The sequence below is a fragment of the Nicotiana tabacum genome, chromosome 12 (genome assembly GCF_000715075.1).
Source record: "Nicotiana tabacum cultivar K326 chromosome 12, ASM71507v2, whole genome shotgun sequence".
Taxonomy (NCBI): Eukaryota; Viridiplantae; Streptophyta; class Magnoliopsida; order Solanales; family Solanaceae; genus Nicotiana; species Nicotiana tabacum.
Genome location: NC_134091.1, coordinates 106,197,507 through 106,215,731, shown reverse-complemented (window position 1 = coordinate 106,215,731; position 18,225 = coordinate 106,197,507). Strand labels below are relative to the sequence as shown.

Below are 18,225 nucleotides of genomic sequence, written 5' to 3'. Positions count from 1 at the left end.
GCCCAGATAATAAAGAATGATGATATCATAGTCCTTCAATAACTCAAGCTACATGCGCTGCCTCAGATTAAGGTCCTTCTACTTAAAAAAAATGCTACAAACTACAGTGATTGATATAGATCTCACACGACACCCCATAAAGATAATGCCTCCACATCTTAAGAGCATGAACTGTCGATGCCAACTCTAAATCATGCATAGGGTAATTGTTCTCGTGTGACATCAGCTAACGAGTAGAATAAGTAATCACTCTTCCCCCCTACATCAATACGCAACCTAACCCAACACGTGAAGCATCACAATACACAATATAAATCCCTGAATCGGAAAGCAAAACTAACACCGATGTTATAGTCAACGCGGTCTTGAGCTTCTAAAAAATCGCCTTGAAATCATCGGACCACTTGAACTGAACTCCCTTCTAGGTCAATCTAGTCAAAGGAGGTGCAATAGATGAGAAGCCCTCCACAAACCGATGATAATAACCTGCTAGCCCCAAGAAACTCCTGATCTCAGTCGCTATGGTTAGACATGGCCAACTCTGAACTGCTTCGATCTTCCTAGGATCCACCTTAATACCCTCACTTGATACAACATTCCACAATAAGTCCATAGAATCTAAGTAGAACTCGCTCTTAGAGAACTTAGCATATAGCTTCCGTTCCCTCAAAGTCTGAAGTACTACCCTCAAATGTTGCTAGTGCTCCTCCATGCTACACGAGTATATCAATATGTCATTAATGAAAACAATGACAAAAGACTCAAGATACGGCTTGCACACCCGATTCATCAAATCCATAAATGTCATTAGGGCATTAGTCAAATCGAAAGACATCACTAGAAACTTGTAGTGCCCATATCTAAGTCCAAAAACCGTCTTCGGAACATCTGAAGCACGAATCCTCAACTAGTAGTACCCAGATCTCAAATCGATCTTAGAGAACACCCTAGCACCCGGAATATGATCAAATAAATCATCAATGTGCAACAATGAATACTTATTCTTGTTGGTAACCTTATTCAGCTAGCGCTAATCAATGCATTTTCGCATACTCACATTTTTTTCATCATAACTAATACAGATATGCCCGAAGGTGACACACTCATCCTGATGAATCCTTTCTCGAGCAACTTTTGAAGCTGCTCCTCCAGCTCTCTCAACTCCGCCTGAGCCATACGATAAGGCAGAATAGAGATAGGTTGGGTGTCTGGCGCCAAATCAATATCGAAGTCAATATCATAATCTGCTAGCATGCCTGGTAAATCAGCAGGAAATACATCGGATAACTCCCTCACCACAAGCATTGAGTCTATCATGGGAGTCTCCATAGAAATATCTTAAACAAAGGCCGGATTTGCCAAATAACACTTCTCAACTATATGTTGAGCCTTTAGGAAAGAAATAAGCCGACTGGAGGCACTACTAGATGAACCTCTCCACTCCAACCTAGGCAACTCTGGCATCGCCAATGAAACAATCCTGACATGGCAATCAAGAATGCATGATGTTGAAAAGATCAATCCATGCCAAGGATAACCTCGAAGTCAACTATATCGAGCAATAGAAGATCTGCTATAGTATCATACCCACAAAAGTCACCACACAGGATCGGTAAACCCGATCCATAATAACAGAATCACCCACCAACTTGAACACATACACAATAATACTCAAATGCTCACAAGATACATCTAGATAAGGAGAAAAATGAGAAGATACATATGAATAGGTAGACCCTAGATCAAATAGTACCGATGCATCTCTATGATAAACAGAAATAATACATGTAATCATGGTGACATAGTCTATTGCCTCTGGCCTAGTTGGGAAGGCATAAAATCTATCCAGAGCACCACCTAACTGGTCTCCACCTCTAGGACGGCCATTACCCACATGACCTCGGCCTCTGGCCGGCCGTACAGGTGATGTGATAGCTGGTGCGATTATCATGGGCTGATGGCCCTGCTACACTGCCTTGCCCCGAAGTCTGGGACAAAACCTTTTCACGTCACCAAGCTTCCCACGCTCAAAATAACCTCTAGATGGGGGAAACCTTTGATTATGGATATGGCCCTGATGGCCTGAGTGCCCACTGGAGTCACCCTAAATAACTGATGGATGGTAGATTCTCTCTGGAATAGTACTGAAGTAAGGCTGTATTAGAGCATCCCAAATAGGCTACGATGCTAATATATGGGCCCTCCCAAACTATCTTATGTTCCCAGTTGGGGGCACCGTTAAACCCTCTAGAATACCAAGTCTATTTGTCCTTTGACGTGGCCTCTTTGCTCTGACCATGAATACGCTCGATCCTCTAAGATATCTCCATAGTCTCGTGGAAAGAAGTCCCTAACTCAACCTCTCGGGCCATAGTAAACTAAATCCAATAGTGGAAGCCCGAAATAAAGCTCCACACCTTCTCTGCCTCTATGGGAAGTAATATAGCAGCATAAATACACAACTCAATGGATCTTGTTTCATAGCCGGTCAGAAATATCTTACCCTACAGACTAGAATATACTTCTCTTTCCTAGAGGCTGGAGCCACTCAAACTGACCCCGCAACTCCTCTCTCTTAGAGGCTGGAATAAACTTCTTCAGAAAGATATGTATGAACTGATCCTAAGTCAAGGGAGGTGAACTTGCTAGCCTGCCTAGAAGAAAAGACTGCACCTCTACAGGCTTTCCTCTCCAGCTGAAAATGGGTGAAGTCTACCCTATTGGACTTCACTGGTTCTAATTATGTAGCTTGTCCCTGCAACCGTCAATGAAATCCTATGGGTCCTCTGACAGCTCACCACCAATATGGGGAGGATGAAGCCTAGTAAATATGTTCAGCCGCTTCTACTCGTCGATAGTCATGGCTGGTCTAGTCTCTGCTCTAGCCGCAACAACTGGCTGAACTATATTCGTAGGTAGTATCCCTGGGGTCTGATAAATAGCAGCAACGTGCCCAGGCGCATGAGCGGTAGGGGTTTGGGCTCCTCCTTCCCTAGCCTATGATGTGACTGGGTTTGTAGAAATAGTCTGCCCTGAATCATAGAGTTTATAAACCTCAACATACAGCCCATGACCTCCTGAAAACCTGGCACGGTTATGAACTCTGCCAGGGCCTGCTCAGCTGTAGGTATCTCATCATGCACCTCAATAATAGGATGCTCCACTAGATCCAACGTGGCACCACAAGGGCTACTTTGGGATGCCCTCGTCCCTTAACAGGAGCTTTGGCCCTCCCACGGCCTCGGCCTCCACCTCTGACCACTAGGGGTGCTGCCCCTATGCATCCAAACATCCGTCGTGCGCGTTCTCACCATCTATGAGAGAATAAGAGAAAGATTCATACTTAACACAATAACGACAACATGAGAGGAAATAAAGAAAGAGAAGTTTTCTAATACCTTATAGCCTCTTGATGATAAGTATAGAAGTCTCTGTACCGATGCGCAAGACTCTACTAGGTCTTCTCATGACTCGTTAAACCTATGTAAACCTAGTACTATGATACTATGATATCACAATCCAATTTCCCTAAAGGCGGTGATGGCGCCCAAAGCTGCCAACAGGCAAACAAAAGGAAAACAACACAACAATCGATGTTTATAACACTTTTAAAGTCAAGTAATGAAATAAATCAGCGGAATTTGGTTTAGAAATCACGATAACATACCAACATCTTTACCAAGATACGATATATGAACAAAATAATAAGTTGAATGTCATAACAATGACACAACAATAATAACTATCAAAAAGCCTCAAAATCCGATATCACTAGTGCATGAGCATCTACTAGAATATACAAAACTACTACAATTACTATCTGAAATGAAAAGTAGATAGAATATAATAGATATAAAGGTAGGAGACTCTGTGTGCTGCGGGCCGAAAACACAAAAGGCAGCTCACCACTAAGTCTTCCAGCAAGTGCGTCTACGCGCATGTATGACATCCAGAAGTACCTATCTCAGTACATGTAAAATTGTGCATAAGTGTAGTATGAGTACATAAATCAACGTGCACCTAGTAAGTATCTAGTCTAACTTTGAATAGATAGTAGCGAGGGGTCGACATCGACAATTACTAATGGTCCAATAATTAATGTACATAAAAGGCAGTAGATAAGTAAAAGACCTGGCAAGGAGCAACAAAACAGATAAATATATACAACATGTATTTCAATAATAGAAACAGGTACAAATCCGTCAAGATACTCATGTATGTAATTACTATATATCTAGAAATTTCACATAACCCTTTCGAGGAGAACGACCCGATCCCATAAGAGTATTGCTGAGGAAACAACCCGATCCCATAAGAATAATATTTCATAGTACCGCTGAGGTGAACGGCTCAATCCTATAAGAGTGGTGTAACTTTCAATTGGCCACTAGTCTAACTCACGAAGATACGTACGAGTTTAAGTAGTCACAGACTACCGAACAAATAAGTACAATCTGAGGATATGTACGCAAGAGGAATCATAACTCTACAGATAATCAAGTATCTCGCAAAGTTCTTAAAGTAGCAAGTCTCGGTAAACTATGCAAGTCTAGTCTCAAGCTAAATCATAAATCAAAATATTTAAACGGATAAGAATAACTCAAGTAATACAGTTAAAGCATGGTGTAATTCTAAGTCTACCTGGACATATCAAAAATCTAGCATACGCACTGACGCTCGTCATCTCGTATGTATGTAGCTCCCAAACACGTAGCATGTAGAAAATAGAATACCTACGAGGATAAGTTCCATCTTACAAGATTGGACAAGAGATTTGCCTTGCTCCATGTCGGATAATCGGCTCCGACAACTCTCTAATACCTCAAACCAATGCCGAATACCCCAAAACTAGCCAAAAGAACATGCAAATTAGTAAAAATATACTCAAGAACCCATAATTTAACAATTAGAAGCAATTCTTAATCCCGCATGAAAAGTCAACAAAAGTCAATCCCAGGCCCACGTGTGCGGATTCTGAAAATTCTCAACAATAAATGTTACCCATAGCATAACGAACACAAATATATAATTTGTTTTCTATTCCATATCCAATTTCATGGTCAGATTCCCTTTTTTCAATTCTAGGTTTTCCACAAAAAATCCAGCATTTCTACTAATTTCCATGTTACAATCCACATAAAATCCATGTATTTAACTCACAACAAGTTGGAATTACTTACCTTGTATTAGTAGATGAAAATGGTTCTTTAAGAAGCCCCCAAATCGCCCAAGAAATGAGAGAATAAGATTAAATGAGCTACGTCCCGAAATTGAAACATATATTCTACCCAAGCATTCTGTTTTGCGATTGTTGAAGTACCCTCGCGATTGGGAATGCCAACACTGCCTCGACGAAATTTCCCTCCTTCGCGAATGCGAGTGACCTCATGCGATCGTGCCGCAAAGCCAAACAAGCCTATGCGAACGTAATCACAGCTCCACGAATATGAAGGCCAAACACTCTAGCCCTAGAACTTCCTCATACACGATCACGAAAGACATCACGCGATTGCAAAGAACAATTTCCAACCCAGGCCAGCCCCGATAACACATCGTTTTCCCGACCCTTACCACCCAGTTGCAAAGCACAACTAGTCCATCAACCGCGATCGTGATGCCCCTTCCATGATTACGAAGAACAAATCTTCCCTAGTCCACACAACACTCTGCGATCGTGAGACCTTCATGATCGCGATGCGCACCAGATAGCAGCAAAATCTGCCAACTTCAACATTGTTCGTGGTGGTCCGAACCACACCCGAGCTACACGGGACCCTGTCCAAACATACCAAAGAGTCCATAAATATAATCTGGACCTACTTTAGGCCTCGAAATACCTAAAATAACATCACAACTAAGAATCACACCCCAAACCAAACTAATCAACTTTCCAATTTTCTAATTTCTTTCAACTAACTCCAAACGCGACGAATCGTACATAGACAACTCGGAATGGAACCAAATTTTTCACACAAGTCCAATATGAGAATACGAACTTATCCCCAGGCTCGGAATGCCAAATAATATATGAATTAACAAAAGTCCACTACAAGTCAAACTTAGCAAATTCTAAAATCTTCAAAATGCCAACTCCCAATAATAAGCGTTAAATCGCTCCTGGACCACCCGAAACCCGATCTGAACATATGCCAAAGTACAAAATCACCATTCAAACCTAATGAAACCTTTAAATCTCGATTCTGAGGTCATATACATAAAGTGTTGAATTAAGTCAAAGTCGGCCACCTTAGACCACTACTATTAAACTATGTGTTCTAAATTCAACTAGAACACTTCCAAAATCAAACCAATCTCCCCCGCAAGTCATTAAATAGTAAAAGCACATACGAAAAGTCTTAAATAGGAGAATGTGATTCTAGGAAGAAAAACACTGATCTGGTCATTATAAATTTCTACATCGAGGATGTCATACGAAGAAAGACCCATGTATTAGTGGAAAATCACTTCGCCACATGGATCAATTAGATTACAACATGTGTCAGTAAATTTATTGAAGAATGAAGTTTAAAATATATTCTGAGTTGTTAGGGATTAGCACTGTAACTATTAGTCCAGAATTGACCGTGAAGGAAAAACACAGGGCATGTTACAGAAGATCGTTCATAAATATGAATTAGGAAAGAATTATTTAATCTCTAATTATACCGGAATTTTCATTATTACACTTTTAATTACACATTAATTATGTAATGTACAATAAAAGCAATAAATGACAGTAACATGTAGGAGCTGGTGTCACGACCTAAAATCCCACCTTGAGGATCGTAATGGCACCTAGTCCCTAAGACTAGGTGATCCTAACACATGCTGAATTGTTAATAGATTTAAACCATTTAACCATTAAAAATAAACTAGTAAATGAAATACATAACTAAAAAAGATCAATAGTTATACATTTTTCCAAAACCGGTAGTACAGAGGCATAAGCTCTACTGAATACACTAAATCTATTTGGAAATAAAACTAAACAGTGGTAATGGAAGGCAATAGAAGGTGACCCCGAGGCCTGCGAACACAATGGTAGGTGTACCTTGAAGTCTCTGCAACAACTCATAATCAGCTAACTAATGGCCGACACGCTCCGAGGTACCTGAATCTGCACAAAAATGTGCAGAAATGTAGCATGAGTAGAGTACACCAACAGTAAGTAAGTATCAAGACTAACCTCGGTGGAGTAGTGACGAAGTTCAAGTCAAGACACCTACTAGTCAAATATCCAGTGTAGAATATCAATATTACATCTAACAATGGAAAACAAAATAGATAAATGGCAATGAGGGAAAATCATGTGAATGAACAACAAAATAATCAAAGCACAGATAAAATACAAGTGAAGGCAATTAAGGAAAAACAATGACAGCTCTAATCAATAAACCGTTCTGACACAGGGTTTACAACAAAAGTCACCCCGAGGCACCACACCTCATAACCACAAATCTCAAGTCACGAGTTATGAATCTCATACCCATGTCACCTCGTGCCCACATTATCAATCACCCTCGCACGGACAACTCACATGCAAATATGGCTATCTGCCCGGGTGGTCACATGCTCCACATCACAATCCGCCCAGCATGGTCACATGTTCAATGTCACAATTCTCGGCGTGGTCACACACTACCAGTCCAACCTATATCGCAGAGAAAACAGATATACAAGAATACATGTACATGATCAATGAATATCAAGTTTCATCCTCTTGGGTGGGTATAAATGACATGTTATGGTGTATACATGTGCAAGTATACTTGGCAACCCAATCATTTGGTAATAAGAGAGATACAAATTAGCACATTGGAAACAACACAACAAATCACATAAAATTTATGACACACACAATGAAGTCATAAGCACAAATAAGAATACCTCTCTTTCACCACCACACAAACATCATCAATAAAATGCCCCAGGCCATCACATATATCACCGCGTTGTCAATATCACAATAACTACCTATATCACTCCGCCCAGATAATATATCAATAACCGCCTGTATCGCTCCATACAATCAACAATAGTGAATTGCCACCCTTATGCTCCGTGAAACAACAATCAATCCCCACAATACCCACATAAGCCACAATATTGCAAAAATAACAATACCAATATCACCATATAATATATCCCATGGCTCAACAATAATGTATTCAAGAATTTCAACAACAACAAAATAGAACGGGAAATAACTCGACAATGAAAGATATTCCACATATTAACAAATTCAATTAAAAGCATATTAATAACCTAAGAGTCTAAATCGGTCAATTTTCATATATAAGCCCGAGTACACACTCGTCACCTAGTGTACATGTCTTTCACGTAATTCAAATAATGAAATTAACCCAAGTCCTATGGGGTAGTTCCCCCACACAAAGTTAGGCAAGATACTTACCTCAAAAGCCCTAAATAAATACTCTAAAAATGACTTTCCCCTAAAATTCACCTCCACTCGGCTCAAATCTAACCAAAATAGACTTAATAACATCAAATAATGCAAGAGAAATCAATTTCAATAAATAAAGTTAAGATCGTTACATAATTTTTCAAAGGTCAACAAAAGTCAACCCAGGCTCGCCCGGTCAAAACCCAGATCCAAGGGTAGATCTCGACTACCCATAACCCCACGTGTCCATAGATATGTTTTATTTTCAAATTCGAGTCCAATTCAACTCTCAAATCTCATATTTTTATTTTTCAAAACATAGACAAAATCCCCCGAAATTTCCTTTCAAATTCCATGGATTAGAGGTTAAATCTCATAAATAATCATGTAACATAATTGAAAATGAATCCAAATAACTTACCCAATATTTTTATGTGAAAAGCCCTCCCCAAAACAGCCCCATACCGAGTCTAGGGCACATAATATGATAAAATGAGGTTAAGCACCGCAAACCTAGCTATAAGTTTAGTTGTAGGTGTCCCATTTGTGATATTGGGTTCGCAAATGCGGACATCTAAAATGCATCACTTGTCTCGCAAATGCGGAAGCTGGCCTTTCATGGCAATGTCGGAAATACGACAATCACCTCGTAAAAGCGGGGTCTGCCACAATCGCAAATGCGATACTTACATCGCAAATGTGAAGCCCCCAAGCCCAAGTATTAGTGAGTTAGCAAATACGAACTCTCTCCAACCCCATCCCACCTTGCAAATGCGGAGCCCTCCTCGCAATTGCGTGGTCCGCAAATGGGAACTATATCTCGCATTTGAGAGACCTGAAGCATCAATCCAAAAACCAGGAAAACGGAAACTCGTTTAAATACTTTGAAATGCGTCTGAAACTCACCCGAGCCCCTGGGGCTCCACACCAAACATCCACACAAGTCTAAAATATCATATGAACTTGCTCGCGCAATTAAAACACCAAAATAACATCCGAAACCATAAATCGGACCTCAAAACACATGAAATTTACAATGAAACTCAAGAACTTTTAAAAATACAACTACGCGCTAGATTCCTATCAAACCAACTCGAAATGACACAAAATTTTACAAATAAGTCACAAATGACAAAACAGACCTATTCCAAGCCCCGAAACCAAAATCCGAACCCGATAGCCATAAATTCAAACCATGGTGAAACTTAGGAAAATTCTAAACCTTTAAATTGTAAATTTTTGCCAACAAGTACCAAATCAACCTAGGAACCTCTGAATCTAATTCCGGGCATATGCCTAAGTTCAAAATCACCATCCGGGCCTAATGTAACCATCAAAACTCCAGTCCGAGATCAAATATGCAAAAGTCAAACTTGGTCAACACTTCCAACTTAAAACTTCTAAAATGAGAATCATTCTTCCAAATCAACCCCGAAACGCTTGAAAACCGAAACCAACCACACATGCAAATCATAATACATAATATGAAACTACGCCAGACCTCAAATCACCAAGCTAAAGCTCAAAACGACTGGTCGGGGCATTGTATTCTCCCTCTCTGAAAGAAACGTTCGTCCTGGAATGTGCGAAGAGTCGTTCCAAAGCCATCAAATCAATGTATAAACTTACTTTACACATACACACGGGTGATCGCACGTCACCCCAATCCAAATGATTCTGAAAACACCTTCTTGATTGAAGATTAATTCTTCCACCCATATTGATAAGTCTTGGAACCAAATTTAAACATCTAAGCATCCCCCCAAAGACCTTATACTCACATAAAAAACTGTATTAACCTCAACCAGTTGTAAGAACTCATGCATACATCCACAAGGTATAACCACACACGTAACACATCACTCATGTGTCCATAGCAACAACTTTGGCTACAATAGCTGCCCATTGCCAATCTCAGTGTAGGTAAATATCCTCATAACGACTAGAACCTTGTTCTAAACCTTCATAACACTAAAAATGATATAAGAAACATGTGCAACTCATAGCTACTCCCTATTTTCAATATTCTATAAATTCATCCCACAAGGAAGAGGCAAATCACACACCACAACCACAAAGAATCTCGTCCTAACATACTCCACCACGTCACATAGTCAGGTCCAAATATACTAATCCACACGAAAGCACAAAGATCCCATCCTCGACTCTAAATCACAAGAAAGATACCCATCTCATCAACCTAAATCCTTTCACTAACTCAACCCCGTAGAACACCACCACAACACGCAATGAACTTCCTATGCTATTAGAGTATCTCAACCAAAAGTTGTGGCCAAACCATCCAGAAATCACATCAAAACCTACCGTATTAATTAACAGAAAGTCCACCCTATTATTATAACCCTCAGTAGTGACCAAACCCGAACAATAAACATGATCTACCATAATAGAGCTCCCAATAGGTGAAGACACATAAATTGAGTACAAGAACCATGAAACATAACCATATATGAAGCAAGATAGGATGGTTCACACCAATAAATAGGACCGAATCAAAATAAAACTGATGTATCTCCATAACCAACCAATACCATACCTGTAATGACATCATCTTGTGCAGCGGCCTCAACTCTACTAGGGAAAGCATAACAACGGGCTGAGCTTCCCCTCTAGGATGCCCTCTACCCGCATGTTCTCCACCTCTAGCTGGCTGTGTAGGTGGAGTAGCAACTAGAGTGGAACCCATAGCTTGAGCGCTCTGATGAAGTCCACCTCTCCAGAGTCTGGACAATCACTCATGGTGTGCCTAATATTACCACACTCATAATAACTCATCTGCGGGCATGGCTATTGGTACTGAGTCTATGCTGGATGACTGGAATAACCACTGTAGGAACCCCGTGTAGGAGGTGCACTAAAAGGTGGTTGTCCTATATGGGTACCCTCTAGTCCTTAACTAGTTGGAGCACCACGAGTAGTCTGAAGTGCAGACTGAAGTGACCGACTGAAAGAGCCTCCGCCTTGATGGGTCAGAGCTGAAGAGTAGAATCCACAAAATCCTCCAGGACCTCGAGGCCTCTTAGCCTCCCTATCTTCCCTCTCCCGACCTCGAATATGCTCTAACCTCCTAGAAATATCCACAACCTTCTAAAATGGAGTATCGATCTCCAACTCTCATGCCATCCCAAGTCTAAGACCATAATTGAGCCCCTGAATAAATCTACATACTCTCTCTCTAACAGTAGAAACCAAAATAGGTGCAAGAAGAGATAGCTTACTGAACCTCATAGCATACTCGGACACGGTCATCCTCCCTTGCTGCAACTACTCAAACTTCGTGCGCCCTGTATCCATGAGGGTTTATGGAATGAACTCCCTCAAAAACATATCAGAGAATCGAGTCCAAGTAAGTGGCGATGCGCTAACTGGCCTACCCTCATCATAAGCCTATAACCATCTATACGCTAATACTATCAGTTGGAAAGTAGTAAGGGCAACCTCGCTCACCTCCACGATACCCATGGTGTGCAAAATACGGTGACACTACTGAAGAAAACCCTGCTCATCCTCAGATGTTTCTCCATTGTAAGTAGGAGTAAAATATTTCTTGAACTTCTCAATTCTCTTATGCTCGTCCTCTAATGCCACTGGCCTGACCTCAGGCTGAACTACTATCACTAGTTGTACCATCTCAACACCCAAAACCTAATCAACATGAGCTCACTGCTCTGGAGTACGGGCGGCAAGAGTTTGAGCTCCTCCCCTAGAATGTGAAGTAGCTGGTGCATTTGGAATCAACCTCGCCTGAGCCAATGTACCAAACATGCTCAGGAATTGCGCAAAAGTCTCTTGAATTCCAGGGGTAGTAACAGGCATCTAAGCCACCTGCTCCCCAACCGGAGTTACTGGTGGCTCCTCAATGTCTACTCTGGAAGGTGCTATAACGGTATCATGTGCTTCTCCTTGGCCTCTGCCTCTGCCTATGCCCCATCCCCTAGCAACATTGGCTCTAGGGCAACATCATCAGTAATTACAGCTCGTATCCTCACCATCTATGAGAGAATAAAATAACAAAGGCTCAAACTCCGAAAGCAATAAATTTGCACGATAGGAATAAAAGAAGTGAAGTCTACCTAATAGTTCTGTAGCCTCTCAAATATAAGTACAAACATCTCTGTACCGATCCGCAAGACTCTACTAAACTTGCTTATGACTCGTAGCACCTATGAACCTAGAGCTCTAATACCAACTTGCCACGATCCAAAATTCCAACTTGAGGAAAGTGATGGCACCTAGTTCCTAGGACTAGGTAAGCCTAACACATTTGAGTTATTAATAGATTTAAACCATTTAACCATTAAAAATAAACTAGTAAATGACATACATAGCTGAAAAAGATCAATAGTTATCTTCTTTTGTAATGTGAAATCGTTCATGTGAGGCCTGCATGTATCTCTTCCAGAAGTCTGGTTGCTTCAGCGGCATCTACACACCTTAATAGACCCACGTCATGGGTCCTTCTGTACAGGACTTTCCCATTAAGGAAAAAGTAATTTGTTAGTTTTCTTAACACTCGCTTCTGACTGCTGGAGGAATTTTCTAGGTATTCTCTTGCTTTGAGTAACCTTTGGATGTCGTAATACCACTGCTTACCATCTGGCTCTTCATCTACATGGAAATAGTATGCATGTTGATCTCGAACCTCTATCTCGATGGGGCCGATGTAATTCTTATCTGGATGTTGGATCATAGATGACAAGGTTGTAAGAGTGTCGGCGAACTTATTCTGGATTCTGGGAACATGTTTGAACTCAATCTTGGTAAACTTATTACACAACTCTTTTACGCAGTGCAAATATGGAATGATCATGACATTCTTGCTTGTTGATTCGCCTTGAACTTGGTTTATCAGTGAATTCAAATCTCCTATGACCAGAAGCTCCTTGATGGTCATGTCGACTACCATCTTTAGCTCAAGGATGCATGCTTCATATTCTGCCATATTATTTGTACAAGGGAACCTTATCTTGGCTAAAGTCAGGTAATGTTGTCCTGACTCGAAAATTAGGATTGCCCCAATCCCTACACCTTTGAAATTTGTTGCTCCGTCAAAAAATATTCTCCACCCCGGGTATGACTCTGCAATATTTTGCACTGTGAACAACACCTCTTCATCTAGGAATTATGTGGTAAGTGGCTCATAATCCTTGTTTATTGAGTTCTTTGCGAGATGATCGACCAATGCTTTCCCTTTGATATCTTTCTGTGTTACCTACACAATATCGAACTCATTGAGAAGAATCTGCCATTTGGCCAACTTTCCTATAGGTATCAATTTCTAGAAGATGTACTTGAGCAGGTCGAGTCGAGATATCACATGTGTGGTGTATACCCTTAGCTTCTGATTGATCCATTTCAAAGCACAACAGGTCCGTTCTAACATGGAAATACCTTCATTATCGAGTTTATCCTAAAGAAATTAATTAAAGTTGAAGTTATTGAAAACCATTAATCTATTTTAATTGAAGTCGTATTTAAATGGAGTGTTGTTCATAGTTGAGTTACTTTCTCATTCATTTTGTTGTTATTGAGATTCTATACACATTGTGTTTGAGCCGTGGGCTATTTGTTAAGCAAATATTGATATTGTTGGTTCTTTTGGAAAGGTTATGGCCTATGGTAACTTATGGTACGAGTTGATATGCCATGTTGTTGTGATGTAGCACATGTGAATTTTTGTGTGGATTGTTTGTTGTTATTCGGAGTATAAGGGTGGCATTTCACCATTTTTGTTATACGGAATAAGGGTGGCATCTCACTGTTATCGATTGTGCAGAGTGATATGGGTGGCTATTGTGTTATTGTCTGGGCGGAATGATAAGGGTGACTATTATGCGGAGTGATTCGGGTGGCTATCGGAGTGATATGGGTGGCTAATAATATAGTCAGGGTGGAGTGATATGGGTAGCTATCTGAGAGATAAGGGTGGCAATGTCAAGGATGGTGTATGTGGCTTAGGGCATTTGTTGATGATATCCGTGTGATGGTGTGTTTTTCCTTGTGTATGTCATACACCTTAAGTGACTTGTTGTGTTGCTTTGATGAGCTGCTTGATGGCTTTGATATTACTTATTGACTTGGGTTGTAATAGTACACTCGCACAAGCATACACTGTAGCATGCCACTTATCCTAGTTCAGGAGTATGAAACTTAACATTTATTGATCATGCCCATGTATTCTTGTATTATCTGTTTCATGTTGATATTGAGCATGTGACCATGCCGGGTGAATTGTGATATTGAGCCTATGACCATGTCGGGCGGATTGTGATTTTGAGCTTGTGATCATGCCAGGCGGATTGAGATATTGGCACATGAGTTGTCCGCGCGGTTGTGATTTGAAATGTGGGCACAAGTGTCGTGAGCAATGATGGTGGGTTGAGACCCATGACTTGTGACTATGAGATGAGGTATCTCGGACTAATTTCGTAGCAAAACTTGTGCTAGAACGGCTTGACTTAATTGGTAGTTATGGTTTTTCTTATTTGGTTTCAATGGTACTTTTATGGTGTTTGTATTACTTTACTGTTTATATCATATGTTAATTCTTGTTTCCATTTAGTGATTCCTTCTTTCATTATTAGCTTTATACTTCTATACTGCACATATTGTTTTGAGTAGTGAGTGTTTTGACTTGTACCTCGTCACTACTCAATCGAGGTTAGTTTTGATACTTACTGGGTACCGATTGTGGTGTACTCATACTACACTTCTGCACATTTTTGTGCAGAGCCAGGTATTGGAGATATCAAACTCGGTCAGAGTTAGATTATTGATCGTGAGGATTGAAGGTAGAGCTGCTTGGTCTTCGCAATCCCTTGGAGTCCTTTCCTTTCATTGTACTGTCAATTTGTTATTTGAGCAGTATTGTATTTTGTTCATTGAGATCTTTTCATGCATTCAGTTAGAGTTCGTGACTCTGTATTACCTAGTCTTGGGAGGTTGTTATGATTATTGCCGCGTAGGCTTATTTCGCTTTTGTTTCGGCATTCATAAACTCTGTTTTAAATTATCATTGCTAAACTGACTTAAATTTTTGTTAGTAACCGGCTTACCTAGTCTTAGAGACTAGGTGACATCACGATGCCTGTGGTGGGATTTGGGTCGTGACAAGTTGGTATTAGAGCTCTAGGTTCATAGGTTCAACAAGTCACGAGCAAGTTTAGTAGAATCTTGCGGATCGATATGGAGACGACTGTACTTATATTTGAGAGGCTACGAAACGATTAGGAAAACACACTTCTTTCATTCTTGTTGTGCGAAATTGTTGATTTCGAAGTTCGAGCCTTTGTATCTCTATTCTCTCATAGATGGTGAGGACACGTGCAACCGGATCAGTCGAGCAGACACTCGCACCCCTACTAGATCCGCGAGAGGTCCATGCCAAGGTAGAGGCCTAGGAGGGGTACGTATCGCAGCTAGAGCACCTGCCAGAGCAGCAGTTAAGGAGCCACCAGTAGCTTCGGTTGGGGGACTGTTACGCCCCAAACTCGGGGAGCGCGACCAGAGCTCAACCTAGAGAACTCGGCCGAGCAAGCCTGTTAGATTTCCTTCTACCCAAACTCATCCATGGATAAAGAGGAGATATACTCCATTAATTAAAATTGAAAAGATTTCATTAATAACTTTCCATTTCATTCCTATTAGCAGCTTCATTTATAAATTCCAAAATATTACGAGTTTATAGAATTAATGAAAAATATGATTTTCAAGTACCAACATTTCTAGTTCAATTCCCAACATCAATCACAAACCACAATCTGTCTACGGAAATGCCGACAACAAGGCCCTGGCTATACCTCAAAACACAATACATGAGAAACAAAAACAAATAACCCCGAAATGAAGTGGGGCTCACCAAATCAGCTGAAAAGAGTGTACTGCTATCACTGATCAATGTCGCCTGCTATAGAACCACCTGCATCCATTAAAGATGCAGTGCCTCCGGCAAAAGGGATGTTAGTACTGTCAAATAGCATTAGTATATAGAGCTAAAAATCATCTTTCAAAATAGAATGCCCATATAAGAAAAGGCAACACATAGAAACAGCAAGTCATAATCAACAATATCCAGATGTCCGGTTAAAACATAATAATTTTCAAAATACAAACTTCATATATAATTTTGGTTGGGAGATCATTAGCACTGATATATCACCGTCTTTGTTAGCGCGGAGTCCTATCATGCTCGATCGGCTAGGCCATCTCCCCACGGACAATGTGGTTTGATAGGTGATGCGAAAGAAACTTGTTACCAAGAGTAGTACCACCATGTGCGCAACATGGCGCCTGATCTCCACCCGATCAGCTAGGCCGCCTTCCAACATATGCCGTATGGGTTGACTTTTCCAATCCACAAAGGTTCCAGTTTCATCCCAATTAAGGGGAATAATATCACAATTTCCCAAAGGTTCCAATTTCATGCAAAATAAGGGGAATAATCACAATCCATCCCTACACCGACACGTGTAGTTTCAGGCGTGGGCCTTATGACCCACCCTTCCTTGGTTTTGCTAATGATACTCCCAAAAATATTTTTGATTTGATTTGCAAATAGAAATATCATAAATACAATTGTACTCACCTCAACATCTTTCACATTATATAAATTCTCATTAGTATTTCCAGTCATTCACAACGACAATATTTCCTTGGCTCATTAGGCCATTCACAAGATTCTTTATTCCAGGCACGATGGCCGTATTTCATATTCCACACTTTCACCTCTTTCAATTTCAAAGATCACCATTTATTCTTGCAATACTCTTCCCCAGAAATGATAATGTATAATTTCAACACATGAGTATATAGAACTCGAATCACACTGGATATATTTATAAAGTAAAGCATTAGTTAAAGCAGCCACTGATGGGCATGAATTGAGTATAAAAGCCTTTTAGGCAATTCTATCTTTGAAGTCTTTTGTTTAAACAATTGAGTCGGGGCTCATATCATATATTCTTTATTGCATCTTCTCAAATAATTTGCACTACTAGCCACAATCATAACTTAAATTCTTGGCACGTTGGCCATACTCTATTTCTTCAATCCGCTTATTTCATTTTCAAGCATCTTTAAAGATTATCAATAACAAGATACTTCCAATCAAGACTTTAGGTACACATATGAGCAACTAAGAGTCTTAAGAATATTGAGATTTTCTCACACAATTTGGCATACTATATTTCATTGAAACACGATTCAAAGCCATAACCTTTTAATACGCAACCCATATTTGAAACTTACGGAAACATTATGGAATTCCATTCCAAGAGAGAAAGTTTAGCCAACATACCTTTCTTTGAGCTTTTATTAAATTACTACAATGTTCTAAAAAATTTAGAAATCCCAATCTATTTTGAGACATAACAAAATTGAACCATTATTAGGAAGATATTCACGATCTCAGCTCATTTGAGGATTTTATCAAACACTAGGTGTGTAAATCTAACTACAATGTTCTTCTACGAGATTTCCTTCACTCCACAATCCAATCTTTACTTATTTGAGCTCAACAATCTTTCCACGAACCTTATTTATACAAGAATGTATATATAATACTCATATACCCAAGAATCATACTCCAAATCAACCATTTTTTACCCAAATGCGAAATTGGAACACTAGGGTATGGAACCTTACCTATAAGATGAAGATCTTGTGATTAACTTCCGTGATTCTTGAAGATTGGTGCAAGATTGGATGATTATAATGTTAGGTTCCCTCATTCTCTCTCTAAAATGCTCTTATCTCTCTCTAAAACCCTCAGAAAAACACCCCAAAATAAGCCCCAAAGCCTA

At 40.1% G+C, this 18,225-nt stretch overlaps 1 protein-coding gene across 1 annotated transcript; it reads right to left on the bottom strand.

Annotated features, from left to right (window-relative positions):
- Positions 1–12,797: 12,797 nt before the first annotated feature.
- LOC107806755 (uncharacterized) lies at positions 12,798–13,367 on the bottom strand. The gene has a single exon (XM_016630985.2). The coding sequence runs from the start codon at positions 13,365–13,367 to the stop codon at positions 12,798–12,800; it is 570 nt and encodes a 189-aa protein (XP_016486471.2).
- Between the last annotated feature and the right edge of the window lie 4,858 nt (positions 13,368–18,225).

Bases quoted from the DNA above. Each gene is read 5' to 3' on its own strand.
- LOC107806755 (XM_016630985.2), bottom strand. From the start codon at position 13,367: ATGGCAGAATATGAAGCATGCATCCTTGAGCTAAAGATGGTAGTCGAC.